The following is a 21,424-nucleotide window of genomic DNA, read 5'->3' as shown; positions in this document are numbered from 1 at the left end:
GGGAACACTTTCCAACACCTGCTCCCAAGAGCAATTCACACTTTACCTTTCAGAGTTGGAATAGGGCCATCCTGTCCATCCAGTTGTCCCAAAGGGTCATTCGGGTCAGGAGCCTCCACTTCCCCTGAGCAAAAGAGCACAGCATGTCCATTAATGAGATTGTACTGCAAGGTCTTTACTTTGCTTCTCATGCAAAGACAACAGTATTCCAGCAAAACTGCCCACTGTTTATAGAAAATCTAGAAGGATGAGACATTGTAGTGACTTGCAGAGAGGGCTCTTGTAGCATCAGATTTGGTATAACAGCAACTGTGCTTCTTAAAGTCTGTCCCAAGGGCAACAGAATGCAGGTGCTGCGCAGTACGCACAGATGAGGCCAGCGTGTGACCGAGGCCCTGAGCACCGTGCAGGGTAGGAGAGAAATTCAACAACACCGGTCGGCAAAGTAAATAAAACAAATAGCCAGAGTCTGCAGGTTGCCCTCCACATGCGGCCCCTGGTAATTCTGAGTGAATTCAGAACTGGAGCGCGTCATAGGCAGCTCATTCCCCTCCCGGCTCCTGGGTCAGCAGCCAAGGACCCATCCACGCACAGCTGTGAGGACAGAAGTGTCTCATGCTACGGCACCAGCAGCCCACCCCTCGGAGGGAGGTGGTGTCAGCAGGAGCAGCCAGCTCCAGACTCACCCATGCCAAGCACAAGAGCAGATCTGGCCTGCTCAGCCAGAAATGCCACTCAAAGACACAGGCCCCCAGATCCTGGGGAAAAGGAAGGGCAGGGGCAAGGGACACCCTGCTCCCTGTCCCAGTGTGACCCCTGTCACCTGGTAGCCTGGCCATGACTGGGTTTCCCTGGTAGGTCGGGGGCAGGGGTGGGTGGGGGAGATGAAGTGACATCAGGGGCGTCCCTGAAAACACGTCTGGAGGGACTGGGTTCGTGGCATTAAAGCCGACCGAAGAGTGGGGGACACACACTGAACGTCGTGTGGCTCAGGAAGGAGGAAACCCTGCCCAGCTACACACAGAGGAACCTGGAGAACGTGACGCTGATGGAAACAGCCTGACACAGAAAGACACATGAATGGTGGATGAGGTCCCCAGGGTCATCAAATTCATGTGCAGAAAGCAGATGGTGGGCACCGGGGTTGCAGGCAGGGGGCCTGGGAGCTAGTGTTCCATGGGGATGGTTGCACATGAGGGAGATGAGAAAGTTCTGGCCGTAGGTGGTGGCAGCAGGTGCACAACAGTGAGAATGCTGTGAATGCCACCGCACCACACACTTAGACGTGGTTCAGGTGGCAACCTCTAGGGGATGGGCATTCGCCTCCGTTTTTAAAGAATCCTACAGAAGATAATTCAATTATCAACGCCCCTCCCCTCCCACCTCTCTTAAACAAGACTCAGGAGCCAACAAAGCACCCAGACCCATCAGGCCGCTCTCAAGATGAGGCCTGGCCCCAGGCCACTGAGCTCTGAAAGTGGGGTACAAGTGGTACAAGCGGTTTGCAGACAGAACCAGGCGCACAAGAGTCTTCAGACTGTTCAGCTACATGAACACTGGCCAGAGGGCAGGTAAGGGCACTGGCAAGACGTCTCTAAGCTGATCCTGCCCATCCCGCCAGCTCCTAAATTGCAGGACGAGCCCAGTGACACACAACCCGCGCCCTTGGGAGTCCAGCCCCGGCGCCCACGACGCCAGTGAGAGGCTGTTTCTGCCCGGGCTTCTCACGCCCCTCTTCCTATTGCGTCCAGTCCAAACCGAGCCAGCCGGCAGAAGCCTCACTCCATGCCAGCTTTGGTAAAATGTCCCCCCACGATCAACCACGTGGAAGTACCATCCTTCTTCTCTGAGATGACGCCCCAAATGGTAACACGTCCCCTGCAGTGGTCATAGGGTAACCTCAGGAATCATGAGCTTGCCCAGGGGACTGTGAACAGCTGTAGGACATGCGGGGTGCATCCCGGTGACGGCTGGTGGTCCCGGCATTACAACCTAGACCCAATCCGGGGCGGAGACTGGCATGAACTACACCCGTGAGGCAGTCGACGCATCTGTGCTCGAGAATTAAAGTTCAGTTGAGTTTGAAACTGTAAATTGGCACGTTACACATACCATCACTCAGCACTGTGTAAATGCAGGGAGACCACAGGAAATCCAACACACTCGTGCTATATACACACATCTGAAGGAGGCATAAAAGTTATTAACTGCTTAGAAATTGACAAATGGTGTGAAACGGTCAAATAAATATACACCCTGAAGAAAAATAAGCACCATTAGCCCAATTCCACTGTGGAATAGATTCCCAGCTCTTCCAAGGCAACTCTTGGTTCTGAGGCAAACATGTTCCCCGCGCACCCGAGGCACAGTGGAGACAAGCACACTCCCTGTGTGGAAGGAGCCAGAGGCGATCCCAACATTTCTGGTGACTTTTTTTTAAATAGATATTTATTTATTTATTTATTTATTTATTTATTTATTTATTTATTTATGAGAGAGAGAGAGAGAGAGAGAGAACACAAGCAAAGGGAGCAGCAGAGGCAGAGGGAGAAGCAGATTCCCCACCGAGCAGAGAGCCCAATGCAGGACTTGATCCCAGGACCCCGGGATCCCGCCCTGAGCCGAAGGCAGACGCTCAACCACTGAGCCACGCAGGTGTCCCTGTTCTGCTGACTCCTGAGCAGACGTCACCACCCCCCCAGACCTACCAAGTCGCTATTGACCTTAGAGATGCTATGATTCTGTCTGAAAAGGTTGTGCTGGTCGACATATAAGCTGGGATTTGACTTTTCTTTTAAGTCTCAAGTTTTGCCCTAAACACATTAGTGTGGTTTGGTAATAATTTAGTTTGGGTACGTGAGCAAAAGGTGTCATCTACATGCCTGGAAACCTGGGTAGAGTTTCAAGCTGCCCACAAGACTGATACAAGACACCCCGCCAAGACAAGCCATATATGTGAATAAATGCAGAATTGGCCAATTGACGTGGTCCTTTGAGCTGACGCCTTATATTTCAACACAACTGGGCCCTGTTGTGGCTTCCTAACTGAGAAATAAGGACCCCATTGATGGTCTGATATTAGAAACTGTCGTTCTCCCACAGAGCATCGTCACACACAAAATGGCTGTTCTCACTCCTGTCACGCACAGAGTGTCTTAAATGTCTAAGCCAAACGTATCAAGTGCAAATATGAACTTGGGGACCGATGACATGTGACAGCATAGGCCAGCATCTCAGCAGATTCCAACAGGCTCTCTCCTGGCTCCCCCGAAAGGGTCCAAAACACCCCAAAGGAAAAAAATAAGACAAACACAAGCCAAAACCAACAAAACAACCACAAAAACTCTCTCACACACGCACACACACGTGCACACGCACATCAAAATGTCACTATTACATATCTGGAATTTTAAAAGTCATTTAAAATTTCTTCCTTTATTTTATTTTTCAACATCTCTCCACTTAAAAAGCTTCAAACAATTGCCATAATTCACATGCCATAAAACTCGCCATTTGCAAGTCTACAATCCAGTGTGTCTGGGGACATTGACAAGGTCGTACAACCGTCTCCACGATCTAATCCCAGAATCTTTCAACACTCCCAAAAGAGACCTTGTTACTACCATCAGCAGTTGTTCCCACTCTCACCTCTCCCAGAGGTGCTGGGGTGCCATGCATCTCCCTGCATGCTCTCTCTCTCTCTCTCTGGGGATTTATCTGTTCTGGATATTTTACAGAAATGAATGCCATACAGTTCAAAATGGCATTTTGAACAAAGACCAGTTTTATAATTTGATTTTTTAAACGTTAGGCAGCAAGGAGAGAAGGAAGGAAGGAAGAGGCTGGATGAAGCTGGGGCAGGTGACCAGCAAAAGAGACCATTCCCTGCCTCCTTGGCACATCAGAGCACCCAGAGTGGACAGGAGATCTGGCTCCCCGAGGGGAACAGGATGTGAGGTGCACTCGAGATCGAGATCGGAGGTGATACAGGATGGGACCGGAGGAGCCGCTGGGAAGGTGGGATGCTTGGGGCCTGACATGCACCTGCCAGGAGACCAGCGCATGTCCACGTGATGCTGCAGGGAAGGTGGGGCTCTCGGGCTCTGGACACAGGGGACTGAGTGTGGGTCCAGTAGCACCAGCACTGGAACTGGCGTCACCTGAGGCTCCCTGACTAGTGGGTTCTCCTGCCCGTCAGTGGTGCTGGCTGAATGGCCTCTATCCACTACCTAACCCCATGCATTGCCCAGGCGATCCCGGCTGGCTGGTGACTGTCCCAGGTGGCGTGACTCTGCGACATCTCCCCAATGGCCTGCCCAGCACCTCCTCACACAAAGGCCCACTCGGGTTACCTGGTGCTGCTGCCTTCACCCCCGCTGCCCCCCCGACAGACGAGGAAACCTGAATGGAGAACCACCTAGGGGAGGAGCCCCACTTGCCCTAATGCCTTGGATTTTCATCATCTCCCTCTGAATTAGAGCACCTCTTTGGAGCAAATGGTGCGTCCTTCGTTTTGGCAAAATGCTACAAGGTGTGCTATGAAGGCCATGTGTCCATTTATGATGCACTGGATAGGAGTGATTGTCACTCTAAAAGCCCATACAGCGAGAGAGTACAAAGCCACTGGAAACCTCAAACCGTCGCTGGCATCAATCAAGTAGGCATTATTTATTAGCTCCTTATTTGTTTTCTTGATGTTTAAAGAAAAGAGAACATGTAATGCGAAACAAATTTAAAAGTGGCTGCTTTAATACAATGACACGTTACATGTACGGTTTGACCCATGTCAAAATTACACTTCAATGCCCAGAAGCAAAGACTAAATACAGTGTGGTAACAACCCACATGGGATTCTGGAACAGAAAAAAAAATACATTAGGTAAAGTCTAAGGAAATAGGAACCGCATGGATTTTGGTTGTGAATAATGAGCCAGATGAGGCACTGTGACGAACGTAGCAGACTCGTGTAAGGTTTAATACTGGGGGGAGACAGGCGAGCCGTACACGGGAACTCGCTACAACCATCACAACTCTCTCTAAATCCGAAACTATCCTACACAGTAAGCGTACTGGGAAACAATCACACATCCCATCCCATGGTTCAAGCCTGCAAGCAAAAATTGAGACTAACCCGTCAAAATATAATATCTTCTACAGATAAAGAAGGGCTGTAGGGAAGATCCCATCTCCAAACACCCTACATTCTTGATCACCAGATACAGCCCCAAAGCCAGGCCAGAATGCTAACCACAGGAGTGCAACACCACAGACTCACTGGATTTCGTCTGCATTGTTCAAAGGCTCAACAGCAGGCCAGTGAATGCTCAGACATGAAGTCACCCTGGAGAATGTGGGGTTTTGAGCTGAATCCTGCCTTAATTGTCAGGCACGGCGATAGCAGCTCTGAACCAGGAACTCAGGGTGTATCCTTTGCATCACTTATCAGGGGTCCTACAAGTTCAGAGCTGGAGCAGCTGGCGTCTGCAGAGTGACCCAGAGAAAGGGTTCACCGCCGATGTTGGATGATGCTTGCTGAGTTGCCAGGGTTTCACAGGGTGGGGGGCGGCCTGCTGGACAGGTACGCCCTGCCCCCAGTATGGGGAAATGCGGAGTAATCACAAACCGTGCAGCAGTCACACAAAAATCTTCTCTGGACCTGCTCCCGACGTGGGCCTCCAACACGACATCCTGACGTGTGGGGCCAGTGAGAGAAATTTCTGTCTGTAAAGTGGCGAGTGGGCCCATTCTGGTTTCCAGGCTCTTTCTGTACTATTAAAATACTCAGTCTCTCATTAGCGGCAGAGACACTATTAGGCAAGAATTTCCTAATGAAGTTCAACCCACGCCCTTGGATTTAGAGTCCATGGGGCCTTTTTGTTTTGATTCGTGTCTCTTAAAATGTTTTGTTATTCATACTTTTCATCCACTAATCTCTACCTGTTGATCTGAATCAGTACACTTGTTGTGATTTAATTAGGTGTAGTCTCTGGCATATCTGGACAACTTCAAAGCAGGCTCCTTTTTTAATTAGTGAGGGGCACTTTATTCACCAAGGCTTGGCATTCCTGGATTTGGTCATCCCCGGGAAAAGGTATAATTTGCAAGATATGAGAAAGAACAGCAGCCAGCGCCCAGAAAAAGCCCCCAGCCTGGAGGGGGTGACGGCGAAGCAAGCCGGGAGCCTTGGAGTTTTACAATGAAAACTCAGTCCATCCGCTTGCCGTGGGAAACGCAGGCCACGCGTCCCTGAGCCACCGCTGAGCTGGGCGACACGCGCAGTCGAAACCGCTCGTGATGCCCGCAACGGGAGAATGGAAGACAAGAAACGAGCACCTGGGAACGGGCACCGTATAAAGCCCCGAAGGGGCGTCCATTCATCGGGGCGCTGGGCCAGGTGTGTCGATAGTAAAGAGACCCCGTAACGTCACTGGGAGCGCCCTGGTGACCCCGGGTGAACCGCCAGCTCGAAAACCACAGAGCAGTCGGGGTGAGCGCCGCTGGCTCAGCGCTGGTTGTCTTAACAGCCTGTGATCTCGCATTTTCCCTCTTGCTAACGTGGGGCTGAGCGAAGGCCGGTGCCATTCCTCCTGCAAGGGCCCCGCCTGACCCTGCTCTGGGAACAGAGTAGAGTCCGGCAGCCTGAACGGCAGTCGCCAGGGTCCCTCACCAATGTGAACTGTGGCTTGGATTCCACCTCTATGGCAAAGAACATCAAAGCCCCAAGTGAGTCACAGTGTAGACGCGGCTCCCCATCCCACCCCACCCCCGGCACCGCCGGAGGTGAGAGCTTTTTCCACCCGGCGTCCCTGACAGCCCCCGGGGTCCCCAACAAAGGCCCCACTGTCAATGCTCAGGGAGTCTGGGGCTGAGGAGGGGGAGAGGCCGCCCAGGAGGCTGAATCAGGGTCTTTCATCCACCTTCCCTCTTCCCCAACACCTAGGGCCCCCGGGGCAGCGCCGGAAGGCGGGCGCCCCGACCCCCAGATGCCGCGGAGAAGCGAGACCTCCCCACCCCCGCCAGCCACCCCTGCACAGCGAGACCAGCTCGGGGGCCCCCTTCCCCGGCCGTGCCCGCCTGCCACCTTGGCAAACTCAGCAGAAAAAGAGCAACTCACAGAAATGCTGAGCACCTATGCCGCGTGCACCCTCTGACCCCATCTGGTTTCATGGGAGACTCTCAAAAACTGGCTGTTCCCCTGCACACAAGCTTTTTACCTTGAATCCCTAGGTTTAAAGGTAGAGAAGGAGAAACAGATACCTTTTCTTTTCTTTTCTTTTTTTTAAAACAATCCTGGGACGCCCAGGTGGCTCAGTGGTTGAGCATCTCCCTTTGGCTCAGGTTGTGACCCTGGGGTCCTGGGATGGAGTCCCACATCGGGCTCCCCACAGGGAGCCTGCTTCTCCCTCTGCCTGTGTCTCTGCCTCTTTCTGTGTCTCTCATGAATAAATAGATAAAATCTTTTAAAAAAAAGAAAAGAACAGAATGATCCTGACAGGGAAAAGAACTGAGTAGGGTACTGTCCTGTGGTGACAATGGAAGCCACCTTCTAGGTGCCCAAGGGAGGGGCTTAGGGGCCCAGGCTCCACCTGCTGCTGCGAGACCCCTGGGCTGGTGGGAAGGTGACCCGAGGGAACCGGTCAGGGGTCTGCAGCAGTCTGGCCGGCTCTTGTCTCCGAGGCGCCGTCCATTTGCTGTTTTGCAAGCATGACGTTCGTCAGCAGTGATGGTCTCATGTTCATGGAAACAACCAACCAACAGAGGTACACGTCCACTCACGCTGAGGTGGCGACAGTGACTTTTTTTTTCTGTATGAGTTTGCCAGTGATGCAGTGCCACAGCCTGGGTGGCTACATCCTGGAGGCCAGAATCTGGAGATGCAGGTTGAGCAGGGTTGTTTTCTCTCCAGGCCCCTCTCCCTGTGCCCTCCTGGGCTGTCCTCGCATGTCTGGGCCCTTGTCTCTTCTTATAGGGACACAGGACCACTGGACTCAGGCCCACCTTAACGAGCTCGTCTAAACTTAATCACTTCTAACGATGCTATGTCTGGGCAAGGCCACACTCTGAGATGCTGGGGCAGGGACTCCAAGGTGTCTATATTGGAGGAAGCGCAACTCAACCCGTAACAGGCAGTGTTACTTGTCTTCACGGCTGCTTTAGAGGTGATGCTGATATGAAAGCAGGTTTGGCAAGTGTGTGGTGCCGGTGGACGGGGCCAGGCCTTGGTGACACTGCATAAGTCGGGGTCTGGACCAAGTACAGAGGGGACCGCCCGCTGCCCACTAATGGTCCCAGCACCCTGGCTCCCTCCCTTGGACACCCTCCTTCCTGTAGGAAGACGTCCCGTGGCTGTCCTCCAACAGACAGTGCTGTCCTCCAAGCTCTGTGCACCTGTAGTCGCTAGCGGCAGCAGTGACACTGAGCCCACATCCCTCGGGTCCCTGCCTCACAGGCTCACGTACACCAGCGCTGAGCAGCAGGCAGGCCCGACCATTCACAGGAGCGGCGCTGGTCAGCACTGACGGGCACCCCGCTTTAGGCACATCCTCCTCATGAGCCCTTCACACGAGTGCCACATCTCGCATCCACCTGTTCCATGTGAGCGTCTCCTCCTCAGTCCTCTGATGCTGCAGCATTGGGGGCTGGGCCTGCAAAGCTCCCCCCTTCCCTCTACCTCTATCCCGTTGAGGGACTGGCTGCAAATGAGCACAGTGCACAGGGCCCCCAACAGGCTCCCTTATGGGTCCGACCACTCGTCCAAAAGCCAGCAGCAGAGGCCGGAGGACAGGCTCGCATCCGACACACGTCATGTTCGACTTGTCCAAACTTGAACCCAGCCTCCCAGCACAGACTGCTCCCCTGGAGCAACCCCCACTTCCTCAATTATCACGCTGCCCTTTCACAGGCAAAAGCCACACACCCTGGTGGTCCTGACTCCTTTTTCAACCACCTTCTGCATCCAACCCATCAAGAAATGTCACTGGCTCTGTCTTCGGTGTCTGCATCAGAGTCTGATGCGCTCAGCCCCTCGCTGCTCACGCTTGGGCCCAGCAGGGTCACTCGACAGCCTCTGGACAGGCCTTCGTGCATGGGCCCACCTCCCTGTAGCCGTCACACTGGACCTCTAAAATGGGCTTCACTGTGACAGGAGAGGTGAATTTTGACAAAGAAGCCTGGATTGTATGATCCCCTCACACCAAGTTCAACATGGGGCAGAGGCATCTGTGGCGATGAGGGTCAGCATTACCTGTGGGGGTGATGGCCAAGACGGAGTAGGAGAAGGTTTCTTTTTTTTTAATTTAAGATTTTATTTATTCATTTGAGAGGGAGAGAGAAGGAGAGCACAAGCAGGGGGAGGGGCAGAGGGAGAGGGAGAGGGAGAAGCAGACTCCCCGTTGAGCAGGGAGCCCGACCTGGGGCTCAATCCCAGGACCCCGAGATCATGACCTGAGCCAAAGGCAGATGCTTATCTGACTGAGCCACCTAGGTCCTCCTTTCTTTTTCTTTCCTTAGGACAAAGGTTCCTGAGAGATTGCTGGTGTGGCCCAGTGATACAGGAATTTGCACACTTGTATCTCTGCGTTATCACACCTACACAGAGCTTTCCACGGTTCTAGCAGAATCTCTCCTGTAATGTAAGGCCCACCCTGACCTCATTCCACAAGCCAAACACTTCCCTGCACATAATGCACATGATCCTGCTGTCTACCCTCTTTCCTGTCTTCCTTTTCCCCTTAAAATTTCCAAGAAACAACATGTTTGTTTATTCCTCCCTCTTCTTCCTCTTTCTGCTGCTTGTTTTATCCCCAGCAGCTGGGCAGGAGCAGGAGCTCTTCATCCGGTGAACGAATGAAGGTTTCTGTGCTCAACACCTTCTAGCACTTTACACCTCCTCAGAGGTGCTAGAGGTTCCCCCTCCATGCACACATGCACCCTCCTGAACTCGCCTCAGCTCCTCTACCCTTCACACCCTCAGAAACAAATCCAGCCCCTTCTCCCTCTGGGGTTTGCATCTATTCTGTCCCTTGCCTGGAAAACTGCCCCCCCAGACCTCCCTCCCCATCACCTCTCGCTTTCTCTGCTCCAGCATTAACTCCCTGGACACTCTCCCTGGAAACGTCTCAGCCCACGTACCACCTGCCCTGTCCCTTGCTGCATTTCTCTCCAGGGCAGCACATCTGCTCCAGGACGGCAGGTTCTGGGTGACAGTCAATGCAGGCCCTCGAACCCAGACACGACCATGTGAGGATAAACAAGTGTGTGGGACCACCTGGCCCATGCTCTGGCATCCCTGCATTTCAGCTGACAGTGAGAAGGGTGGGGCTCGGGCTGCTGCAGGTGGGCTCAGGGCACCTGTGCCAGTGCCTCTTTGTGCATCTCCTCTTCTCAGAGGCAGATAATGGGGTCAATCTTAGGTTCATGCAGGACGGGCCCCTGCTCCTCCAAACCACTGCTGAGCACTTCCCTACTCATCTATCCTCAGCCCAGACAGTCCTCCAAAATCCCCAGGCCCTGCCAGGCCCCACACGCCACTGTCTCACAACATGTCCTTCTAAATGTGTATGTACAACTTCACAACTGCAAACAAGTAAGAAATGGTGACAACATTAAGGCTGTACCACGTGCTGTTCCCCCACAGGAAGAGCCAGTTGCTGTCACCACCCCCCTCCCTCGGTAGGTGCAGCGGAGGTGCGTTCTGCTAAGTGAGAGGCACCAGGCCCCCACAGACATCTGGCTGGCACAATGGTGGCCTGAGGATCCAGATGAAGCCACTCTGCTTCAAAACAACAACAACAAAAAAAACCTGGACAACACAACCGAAACCAAGCATCTCAGAACTCAGAGAATTCACGAAAGCCGCAGAATGAACTGAAAACATCCATCCATCTGGGAGAAAGGAATGAACCTCAGAGAGATGGTGCGCTGTACCAGTTTGCTGTGCACTGCAATGGTCGGACAGCCGACGCCCTGAAGCTCTGTCGAGAGTGCCATCACACAGTGACTGCATTGTCTGGACTTGCAGCACCTGGGGGAGGCTCCATCTCTGGCTCAGCTGTGCTGGGGGTCGTGGGGAGGTGGCAGGGGGTGGCCACCCCTGGGGCATTACCAAACAACAACAAACTGCCCACAACAATCTGCCAACGATGGCCTTCTTTGTGCTGACTACAGTGGCAGTAAACGTGTGCACAGCCCGGAATTTAAAAGGAAATACAGAACCAGAGGGCCCCAGGGCACTTCAGAAGGTTTGACGTATTTCTAGGATCAACAATGCTATGCACACATGGAAAGACAAGCACATGCCCAAGGAAGACCTGGAAGGAGAAGACATGGCTCCCTGTTGCTGGTGCCATTGGGAACAGGCAGTAAAGGCTGAAGTTTGATGGATGCCTGCTCACAGGATCCCCTTGGCAAAAGGTTCAAGACATACCACGAGGTACCTGAGAAAATCTCCTGACCAGTGACTGGCTAACCACATAGCATTACTGATGGGAGATGTGACCCTTAGGAATCCAAGCTTGAAAATGTAAAGGTCCTTATGTTAAGAGTTCTTATCACACAAACAAAATAATAACAATAACAATAGTAATAAATAAAGTTGGGAGAAGGAAACTTTTGAAGAGGATGGGTATGTTTATAGCACAGACTATGGTGATGGTCTCATGAGCATGTACTTACCTCCGAATTTATCAAGTTGTGTAAGTCAAATCTGGAATGTTTTCTGAATGCCAATCATACCTCAATAAAGCAGTTTAAAAAGAAAAGAAAAATAATTTGAAAAGAATGGCAGACAACTCAGTGGTCACCCATCACAGGAAACAGAGAACCCGCAGAATTAGTAAAGGAAAGCCTCAAAACAAACAAATAGTAGCAAGAAAAACACCACCAAAAACCAAAATGAAAAACAAAAATAAAACCACAGCAGCGAAAACAAACTTTGATGGGTAGAGGGGTTTGCTCCTAGAGTTGCTAAAATATTACCTAAAATGTCCAGTTTTTAACAAAGAATTACAAAGACAAGCAAAAAATAAAAACAGAAAATATAGGCCACATGCACAGGAAGAAACACCCAACAGAAAATGTCCCTGAGGGGACTGAAATTATTATAAATATGTTCAAAAAACTAAAGAAAACCACACCTAAAGAATCAAAGGAATTATAACAAGTTTTTTCACCAACTAGGAAATAACAATTAAGTGATGGAAATTAAAAGAATCGTATAGAAATTCTGCAGTTGAAAGAACAAGAGGTGAAATTTACCAGGTGGGCTCAATAGCAGATTTGAGCTGGCAGAGGAAAGAATTAGTGAACTGGAAGACAGTTTAATTCCTTTACTGGAATAGAGATTATCTACTCCAAAGAGAAAAAAAATAAAAAGAATAAAGAAAAATAACAGACCCTAAGAGACCTGTGGGATAGGACCAAGAGCATCAACACATAGGAGTCCAGAAAGAGAAAAAAATATATTTAAAGAAATAATGACCAAAAACTTAACCAAACTTCATAAGAAGTATTAATTTACACACTTAAGAAAATCAACAGGGATCCCTGGGTGGCGCAGTGGTTTGGTGCCTGCCTTTGGCCCAGGGCGCGATCCTGGAGACCCGGGATCGAATCCCATGTCGGGCTCCCGGTGCATGGAGCCTGCTTCTCCCTCTGCCTGTATCTCTGCCTCTCTCTCTCTCTCTCTGTGACTATCATAAATAAATAAAAATTTAAAAAAAAAAAAAGAAAATCAACAAACTCCAAGTAGGACAACCTCTAAGATATCTACAACTAGATATAAGATAAACAAACTTGAAAAACAAAAGCAGAATCTTAAAAGCAGCAAGAGAAGTGACTCATCAAGTATGAGGGATTTTCAATAAGATTAAGAGCTGGCTTCTCATCAGAAACCCAGGGGGTATGATATATTAAAATTGTTGGGGGAAGACAAAGACTGTCAACCAAGAATGCTATATCCAGCTAAACTCTTTTTCAAAAATAAGTAAGTTAGGCCACATCCCGATGAACAAAAATGAGGAAAATCTGTCACTAGCAGCCTGCTCTGTAAGAAATAGTAAAGGGAGTTGAGTTAAAATGAAAGGACAATGGGAACAATCCTAATTCACACAAAGAAATAAAACAGTACCAGTAACGCAATATAATATAAACATATTTTTGTCAGTAGCTCTTTTCTTCAATTTACCTTACAAGACTACTACATAAAACTGTGATTATAAAATTGTATTGATAGACTTAAAACATATGAAGACATAATTTGTATGGCACTAATAGTTTAGAGATAAGGGGAAGGAATAGCAACATATTGAAGCAAAGTATTTACTATTGATATTAAGTTAGTATTAACCCGAACTAGACTTTTTAAAAAGTAAGACAGTAAGTAATTTTCATGCAACCACTAAGAAAATTATTTTTAAAAATTCCATATAGGAGAGACAAAATAAAGAAATTTTTAAATTACACTAGGAACTATTTAACACAGAAAAGGCTGGAATCAAGGAACAGAGGAACAAAAAAGAAGCAACACATAGAAAACAAGTAGCAAGTAGAAGTAAAACCTGTCATTAATTAATTAAAGGCAAGTGGGTTAAAAGGACAAATCAAAAAAGAGACTGGCAAAAGGGATTTCAAAACATCCAACTTTATGTTGTTTATAAAAGACACTTCAAAAAAAAATAAATAAAAAAAAATAAATAAAAGACACTTCATATTCAAGAACACAAATAGCTGAAAAGATATATCGCACACACAGCAATCAGAAGAAAGCTCCAAAGGCTTATATAAGTATCAAACAAAATAAATTACAAGACATAAATCATTATTAGAAACAACAGACATTTTATGACAACAAGGTCAACCCAATCTATTTTAAATCTATATGCACCTAACAACAAAGTCCCAAAAACACGAAGCAAAAATTTACAGAAATGAAGGAAAAAATAGCTACGTCAACAACAGTAACAGGAGATTTCAATAATGGATAGAACTAGGCAGGTCGGCAGGGGAACAAAAAATGTAAACAACTCTATAAACCAACGATTACCTAACACTACAGAACATTCCACCTCGACAGCAAGATACACATTCTCCTGAAGCTTACACAGAATGTATTCCAGGAAAGACCATATTCTAGGCAATAAAATATGGTTTAATCCATTTATACCTATGTTCTCTAACAACAGAATGAAATTAGAAATCATTAACAGAAGAAAATTTGAGAAATTCACAAATATGTGGAAGTTAAACAAGACGTTTCTAAATAACCAGAGTCGCAGAAAGTATCACAAAGAGATTATATAAAATACTTTGCGAGGAATGAAAGCGATGGATGTAAAAAAAGAAACCTTAAGTAGTGCTACTAAAGTAGTGCTTAGAGGGAGAGTTATAGCATTGTGCCCGTATTTAGAAAGATCTCAGAACTATTAACTTTACACCTTAAGAACTTACAAAAAGAAGAGCAAACTTAACCCAAAGCTGGCAGAAGAAAGGAAAGAACAAAAATAGGGCAGAGACAAATAAAACAGGAAATGGAGAAACGACAGAGAAAATCAATGACCCCAAAAGCTGGTTCTTTGAAAAGATCAACCAAATTGAGAAAGTTTTAGTTGGGGTGACCAAAAGAAAAAGGAGATTCAAATTATTAAAGTCAGAAATGAAAGAGGAGGGCATCACCATTGAATTAAAAGAAATAAAAAGGACTATGATATGCCGAATAATCGTGCACCGACACGTTGGTCACATAGATGAAATGGACATGTTTCTACAAAAGAAATATAGTTACCGGACTGGCTCCAGAAGAAACAGACGGTCTACAAGAAGTGAAGACACTCAAGGAGCAACCAGAAACATTCCCAGAAAGAACAGCCGAGGACCAGATGGCCTCTCTGCCAAGTTCTACCCAATGTTTAGAGAAGAATTAACACCAATAACTTCACAGATGCTTAAAAAAAAACACATATAAATAAGAGAGAGGAATAGTTTCCAACACATGCAAGGAGGCCGGCAGTACCCTGATACCAGTACACTTTGTGGGGCTTGCAGCACGAAGTAAATCTGTACACAAGATGCAAAGACAGACCCCTGAGTGAGCAAAAGCAAGGTGAGCGCTAGCTGCACCGTGTCCTCCCAGGCCACTCCCGGGCACACAGAGACGGGGTGACCAGCAGTCCTGGAAGCTCGGCAGGAAACATATCCCTGTGGAGACTTAGGAAGGAAACAGGGTGAGCCATGTCTGAATCGTTTTAGCAAATTCAAGACAAGTCCTTTTTGGAAAAAAAAAAAACTAATTTTTTTAAGTAGAACAAAATAATTCCCCACGGGAATTCTATAATTAATGAGATTCTCTAGGGTTGTTTTTTTTTTTTTAGATTTTATTTATTTATTCATGAGAGACACTGAGAGAGAGGCAGAGACACAGGCAGAGGGAGAAGCAGGCTCCCTGCAGGGAGCCCAATGTGGGACTCGATCCCAGGACCCCAGAATCATGCCCTGAGCCGAAGGCAGATGTTCAACCATTGAGCCACCCAGGCACCCCCATTCTCTAGTTTTTTAAGAACATTAACAATTTAATGAAGTTACGTAACTTCAAATATCTACTGCACAAAAAGAGGCATCGCTGTATTTAGATTCCCTGCATGCTCCACCCACCCCCTGCATTTTAAACAACCTAGAAATAGCTTTAAAAAAAAAAAAAAAGATTTTATTTATGTACTCATAAGAGACATGGAGAGAGGAGCAGAGACACAGGCAGAGGGAGAAGCAGGCTCCCCGCAGGGAGCCTGATGTGAGACTCGATCCCAGAACTCCAGGATCACACCCTGAGTCGAAGGCAGATGCTCAACCGCTGAGCCACCCAGGCACCCCTGGAAATAGTCATTATATGCTATTTCCCAAATATCTTTCATCCACCATCTTTAAACAGTGAATACCATTAGAGAATATCTGATTCCTTCAATACAAAGAGCAAGGATTTGCAACAGCGATGCAACTATTTCCATTTTATAGGTACAACTTTGGACCGTTAGCATTGACTATATTATAGCAATATAAACCCATGCTAGTGCTTATCATAAAATGCACGTAATTGCCAATTATCATTCTTTTCTATAAATTAATGTCTTTGTCTTTTCTAAGCTTCTCCTTTTAAATAATTTACCTAAAGAATTAAGTCGGCAATTGGATCACCAGACACTGCCTATTGCCCCACGCTCCAATAAAAAAGGACATTTTTCAATACATTGTTTTACCTAAGTGAGACTCTTTAGACTCATAAATCATGTTCTTTCAAGGTTTTCTTTGAGGCTTTCTTATTTTCACAGCCAGAAGCCCTAAACTAATCAATCATGGAGTAATGTCATGGGTAATTACCACGGGGTTGACGCGCCTGTCTCTCGAGGCTGCAGGTGTGCTCTGAGCTGGGTATTTTAAAGTTCTTTTGCTTTAACAACCAAACGGCACCCAGGAACCTCTCTCTGTCAATACCACAAAAACACGTGTGAATGGGTGCATGCGGGACATCCAGTAAACATGCCCTTGTGCACCCGCCTGGGACTCAGAGGGGCCCTGCAGCTTCGTCCTCACGACTTGAGGCTTTCTGTTATCTCAAGCAGTTAGATTTGGAAGAAACTGTAACCAAATGAAAAGAACAAGAAGGGCTCCTTAGCCCCATGGCGGGCGCTGACACCTCTGGACATATGGACAGGCTGCTGGCAACCCCTGGACACATGCGTGGGGCTGACGCCCCTGGGTTCTGCTTCCTTGTCCACAGAAATGGTAGCATGACATCCTTCTATCAAATCTTTCAGCTCTGTGTTCTACTTTTCTGAAACCTTCTTTCCCAACACAGAATTCAGGGAAAACACCATTTCTGCCCATAATGCATCTGTGAGCCTGGGGGGACCTTGGGATGAGGGAAGCAGGGAAGAGACAGAGATGCCACCAGCCGGAGTAAATCCCCTCCCTGCCCATCCGCAGGCAATTTCACATGGACAAAACGACCCATTGGGAGAGCTGCTTGTAAAGAATTTTCAAAGGGAACAAACAAGTTAATAGAGATGAATCTCTCTCTCTCTCTCTCTCTCTCTCACACACACACACACACACACACACACACAGCCCACCTCTCCTCCCCCTCTCACTTGAATTCTCTATTTTTCCTTCTCAGTTCAGAGGTCTGCATGTGTGGGGGTCGGAGGCTGTCAGGGACCAACCCCATCTCTGTCTCCTGGTCTGAATCGCCTTCCAGCCTCCCAGGAGGAACCTGTCCCTTGCCCCACTATCTCAATGGGCAAGGGGGACTTTGCACAGCACCCCGACACCCAGCGATGCCTGGAGACATTTGTGACAGTTAGACCCAGGTGCAGGCCCCAGTGGCACCTAGTGGCTCGAGGCCAGGGATGCTCTCACACACGTTCGCTATGCAGGCAAGCCCCATCACCTGGAATTACTGGGCCCCAGATATAAATTCTGTGAGCACGAGAAGCTCCGCTCCGCTCTACACTCTATTTTCCTGCTTGGTCTTAGTTTAGAGCCAGCAAGTCTGAGAGTTGGAATAAAACTTAGATACAATCTCATCCAGTCATGGGGGCTCCCGGCTCATCCTTCTCCAATTTCACATACAAATGGAGCCCTGGAAGGTTCTGGCATGTGGGAAGAGCCCAACCTCTACGTGCAGTCAGACAGACGCCAGGGAAACCCTGCCTCCGCCTCCTCCCAGCTCTGAGCCAGGGCCCAGGGCAGCAGCTTCTCGGCCTCCTAGACTCCTGAGCTGTGAGATGGGAGTGAGGGGACCTTACTGCCTGGTCGCCGTACGGGTCAGCGCAGGTCACAGAGAACTTGGCGGGCTGTGCCTTACATTCTTTCCACGGAAGCCCACAAACGTGTCCGAGGGTCCTAGGCAGATGGCTGGGGCCACAGGGAAGGTGGTGCCACAGTCGCTGGCCATGAACAGACGTGGGTCGCCCAGAGGGCTGAACCATTTGGGGAAACAGGTGGAGGAAGGACCCGTGTGTGCTCTCGCCAGCCCGTGGTTTCTCATCGTGATAAATGTGTGAACAGGAAAGGGAAGGAGACGGGAAAGAGGTCAGGGACTGGGGCTTCCAGGGCCCGCACGGCTGCTCAGACAACCCCCTCTCCGCCCCCGCCCCCAGGCCCTCACCTCCTTTCCCACTTGCTTCCATGTTCATACCATGCCGCAGTGAAGGTCATGGCCATGTAGCCGAAGGGACCCATTATTGATGCAAACAAGCCACTCTCCGTGTGCGTGGGCTTGCAGACAGCAAGGGGCTCACGGTGGGCCGCAGTCTTGCTGAAAACAGTCACCGAAACAGATGCCAAGTCTCACACCACATGAAAGTCAACTGGATGGAAGGCCTGGAAATCCTGCACCCTGGAGGGTAAAGTTTTGCATAACTGGGGGTGTCAGACCAAGGCACTCCAGCAGCAGGAGCTCCTGCAAAGGCAGCTGGATTGTACCCACCTTGCTTTCCTTCCCACCATTATTTTTATGTGTGAGGCACCCACAACAGGAGGCTAAGCCATCCTGGGAACATGAGGACTGGCCAAGACTTTCTGGGTAAGGTGCTGGATGTGACCATTCTCTGCTGGAGCTTTGGACCTAACTGACCACCTCCCACCAGGCCTTGTGCTAAAAGCAGGGAGTACAAAGGGAAATCTCGATGGCAATTTCCAAGGGGGAAAAATGCCAAGGGGGGACCTGCAGTGCATAAATTCTCCTCAGTGGGAACAGAAATGGGAGTCCTGGGCACACCACGCTGCTGCCCAGCACAGTGAAAAGCAGCATCCACTCAGGAAAGCCCTCGGGAGGGCAAACAGGCCCACACTGGGAGGCCTGTCAGCGGGGAGGGTCCCTGAGGGCCCAAGGCAGCAGCTGTGCATGGTAAGCGAGCTAGGTTTTGAGGGCTGCTGTGATTTGTGAGACATCCCTGAGGCCATCTCACCTGTCGACAGGTAGGCTGTGGCCAGGGCCCAGGAAGAGGCCTTGCAGCTGCCCATCACCAAGTCCCAAAGGACAAGCACACATACAGAACAAAACGATTCCTGGCAGGCTGCCTAAAGGAGATTGGTGAATCTGTGCCGTGGAAAACCACTCCACGTGGGAGGGCTCACTTTCGCGACTCTGGCATGTGAGCTGCCATGGACCAAAAGTTTACCTGACATTTAAAAACTGTGATGGTTTCCCGCGCATCAGCTGCCAAAGGTCCCAGGCCAGGCTGAGGAGGGTGCAGACATAGCAGTAGGTGTCTAAGTGGAGCAAAGTCCACATGGGACAGCCACCTGCATCCACAAGTACACACCCGCCACCCAACTGTTCCACCTCCAGGAAACGTATCCTGCGAAATGAACTCACACATGGGTGAAATCATATGTGCACACATTTAATCGTTGACATACTGTCTTTTTGTTTTTGTTTGCATCTTCGCTGACTTTTATTTCCTTTCGGTGTAAAAACTTATGAATTTTCACACAGGAATAAATTCACATCACCACAACCATAGCCAATATATACAACAGTCTAATCACCCAAAACACCCTTCCCATACTTTTGCTTTACACACACACACACACACACACACACACACCGTATACACACACATACTTTTTTCTCCATCGCTATAGATTTGAATTTTTTGAGAAAAATGGAATTACAGAGTATACAACTGATAGAGATCAGATCCTGGCACCCCAAAATAGGCCACTTTGGCATAAAGATTATTTTGAGCTGAAGACAACTAAGAAATAGCAGAGACAGGAGGAGCTCTCTGTCTTCCTCATCTGTCTAAAAGCAAGACACAAATTTCTCTTTGTGAAGCCGTCCTCCTCTTTTGTACCAAGAGGGAAAAACAACCTTATTGCTGTAGGGGGAGGCAGCACCAGGATGAGTCTGCCTAACTAAATCCCACTAAATAATCCTCACCTACCATGAGTTTCCCACACATACTTTCTAGTCACTCTGCCATAATCTACCACCGCTGGAAGCTCAAACTCTTTCCCTTTGCTTAATCTCGTCTCCACAATTTATTGCCCTTTGTTTGTATGGTATATAGCATCCATGGCTAACCAGTTCTTTGGGTTTTCACATTTTTTTCTGTAAAGCCTTCATGCACATAAAAATAGCAACATCAATAAAATCTGTGTGCCTTTCCTACTGTGAAATGACACTTGTCAGTTTAATTCCTAAGTCTCAGTCACAGAACCTAAGAGAGTAGAAGTTTTTTTCTTCCCCCAGATAAACATTTGAAACTGTCTCCTTTCATTCACCGTAATGCCTTTGAGGGGCCTTCTAATTTGGTGTTTGTAGAAATCATTCATTTGTCTCTCTTGCAAAACAGTATTCCACATTGTGGATGGGCCTAAGAATGGGGAGTAGCTACTCTGAGGTGATCCTTTTGGACGAGGCCTCACTCACACTTTAACAAGCACACAAGTCACACAAAGGGCTTGTTATGTACAGATTCTGATTCTGCAGGGTGGTGCCCGGGATTCTGCATTCCTAAAGGCTCCCAAGCAATGCCATGCTGCTGGTCTGTGGACCACAGTGAAGGCAGAGATCCCGTCTTCCAGGCAGACAAGCCATACCCTAGTGCACCCTTTTAAGTTTGGGTGAGTAGAGTTAAGACTGGTAGCCATGCACCAATGGAGCATCACAAATAGATCTTTTCTTAATTTGGCAGGTTTTAGGTGAAGGGTACACTTGGCATTGGTATTACCCACCTGAACCGTGCAGGCATTTGGGTTTGAGACACTGCTGAGTCTCATCTGTGAGCAGAAGAAACACAGATGTTTACTGACCCAGCATTTAAAGGCAGCACTTTCTCTGCATGGTGCAGTGTTTTCAAAGGCCTCTTAAACAGAGGCAAGTTTACTTGCAGGGCTCAGAAAGACAGAAAGAGGAAGAACCAGGGTTGTGGGGAGGGAGGCTCACAGAAAACCCACTAAAGAGCTCTAGAACACCTCCCTTTTTGCCCATGGGAAATGAACTGAATCCAGCCTGAGCCAGCCACATGTGTCAGGAAAGCCAATGTGAGGTTCTCTTGGTCTCCCAACCACTGGGGAGGCACAGGAACCACCACACCACTACCCCAAGGAGAAAATGCAGGGCATCGGAGGGCCATGCAGGGATGCTGCCTTGTGAAGAGCGGAGGGGATCAACAAAAACAAAACAAAACAAAACAAAAAGCAGGCAAAGGACCGAAACAGATATTTTTCCAAAGAGAATTCACAAATGTCCAAAAAAACATGGAAAAACCACTGGTCATTAAAGAGATTACAAAAACATCGCCAATCATTTGCAAAACAAATGAGATACCATTTTACATCCATTCATGGAAAAGAGCAAGTGTTGGGGAGGATGTGGAGACACTGGAACCCTCGTGTGCCATGGTGGGAATGTGAAATGGCACAGCTG

The 21,424-nt window shown here is 48.6% G+C and overlaps 1 protein-coding gene across 2 annotated transcripts in view; it reads right to left on the bottom strand.

Annotated features, from left to right (window-relative positions):
- ROR2 (receptor tyrosine kinase like orphan receptor 2) overlaps positions 1-21,424 on the bottom strand; it is a 190,455-nt gene that overhangs the window by 45,059 nt on the left and 123,972 nt on the right. For both annotated transcript variants that reach the window (XR_005986168.1, XM_041744912.1), the window contains exon 2: positions 47-124. Coding sequence is in view for 1 of the 2 variants with exons in the window: in XM_041744912.1 (XP_041600846.1) it covers positions 47-124 (78 nt within the window). In the remaining variant the exon portion in view is untranslated. The remainder of the gene's footprint in view (positions 1-46; positions 125-21,424) is intronic.

Source organism: Vulpes lagopus, chromosome 2 (assembly GCF_018345385.1).
Source record: "Vulpes lagopus strain Blue_001 chromosome 2, ASM1834538v1, whole genome shotgun sequence".
NCBI classification, from domain to species: Eukaryota; Metazoa; Chordata; class Mammalia; order Carnivora; family Canidae; genus Vulpes; species Vulpes lagopus.
The sequence above is the reverse complement of the archived record's forward strand: the minus strand, read 5'-3'. Positions and strand labels throughout refer to the sequence as shown.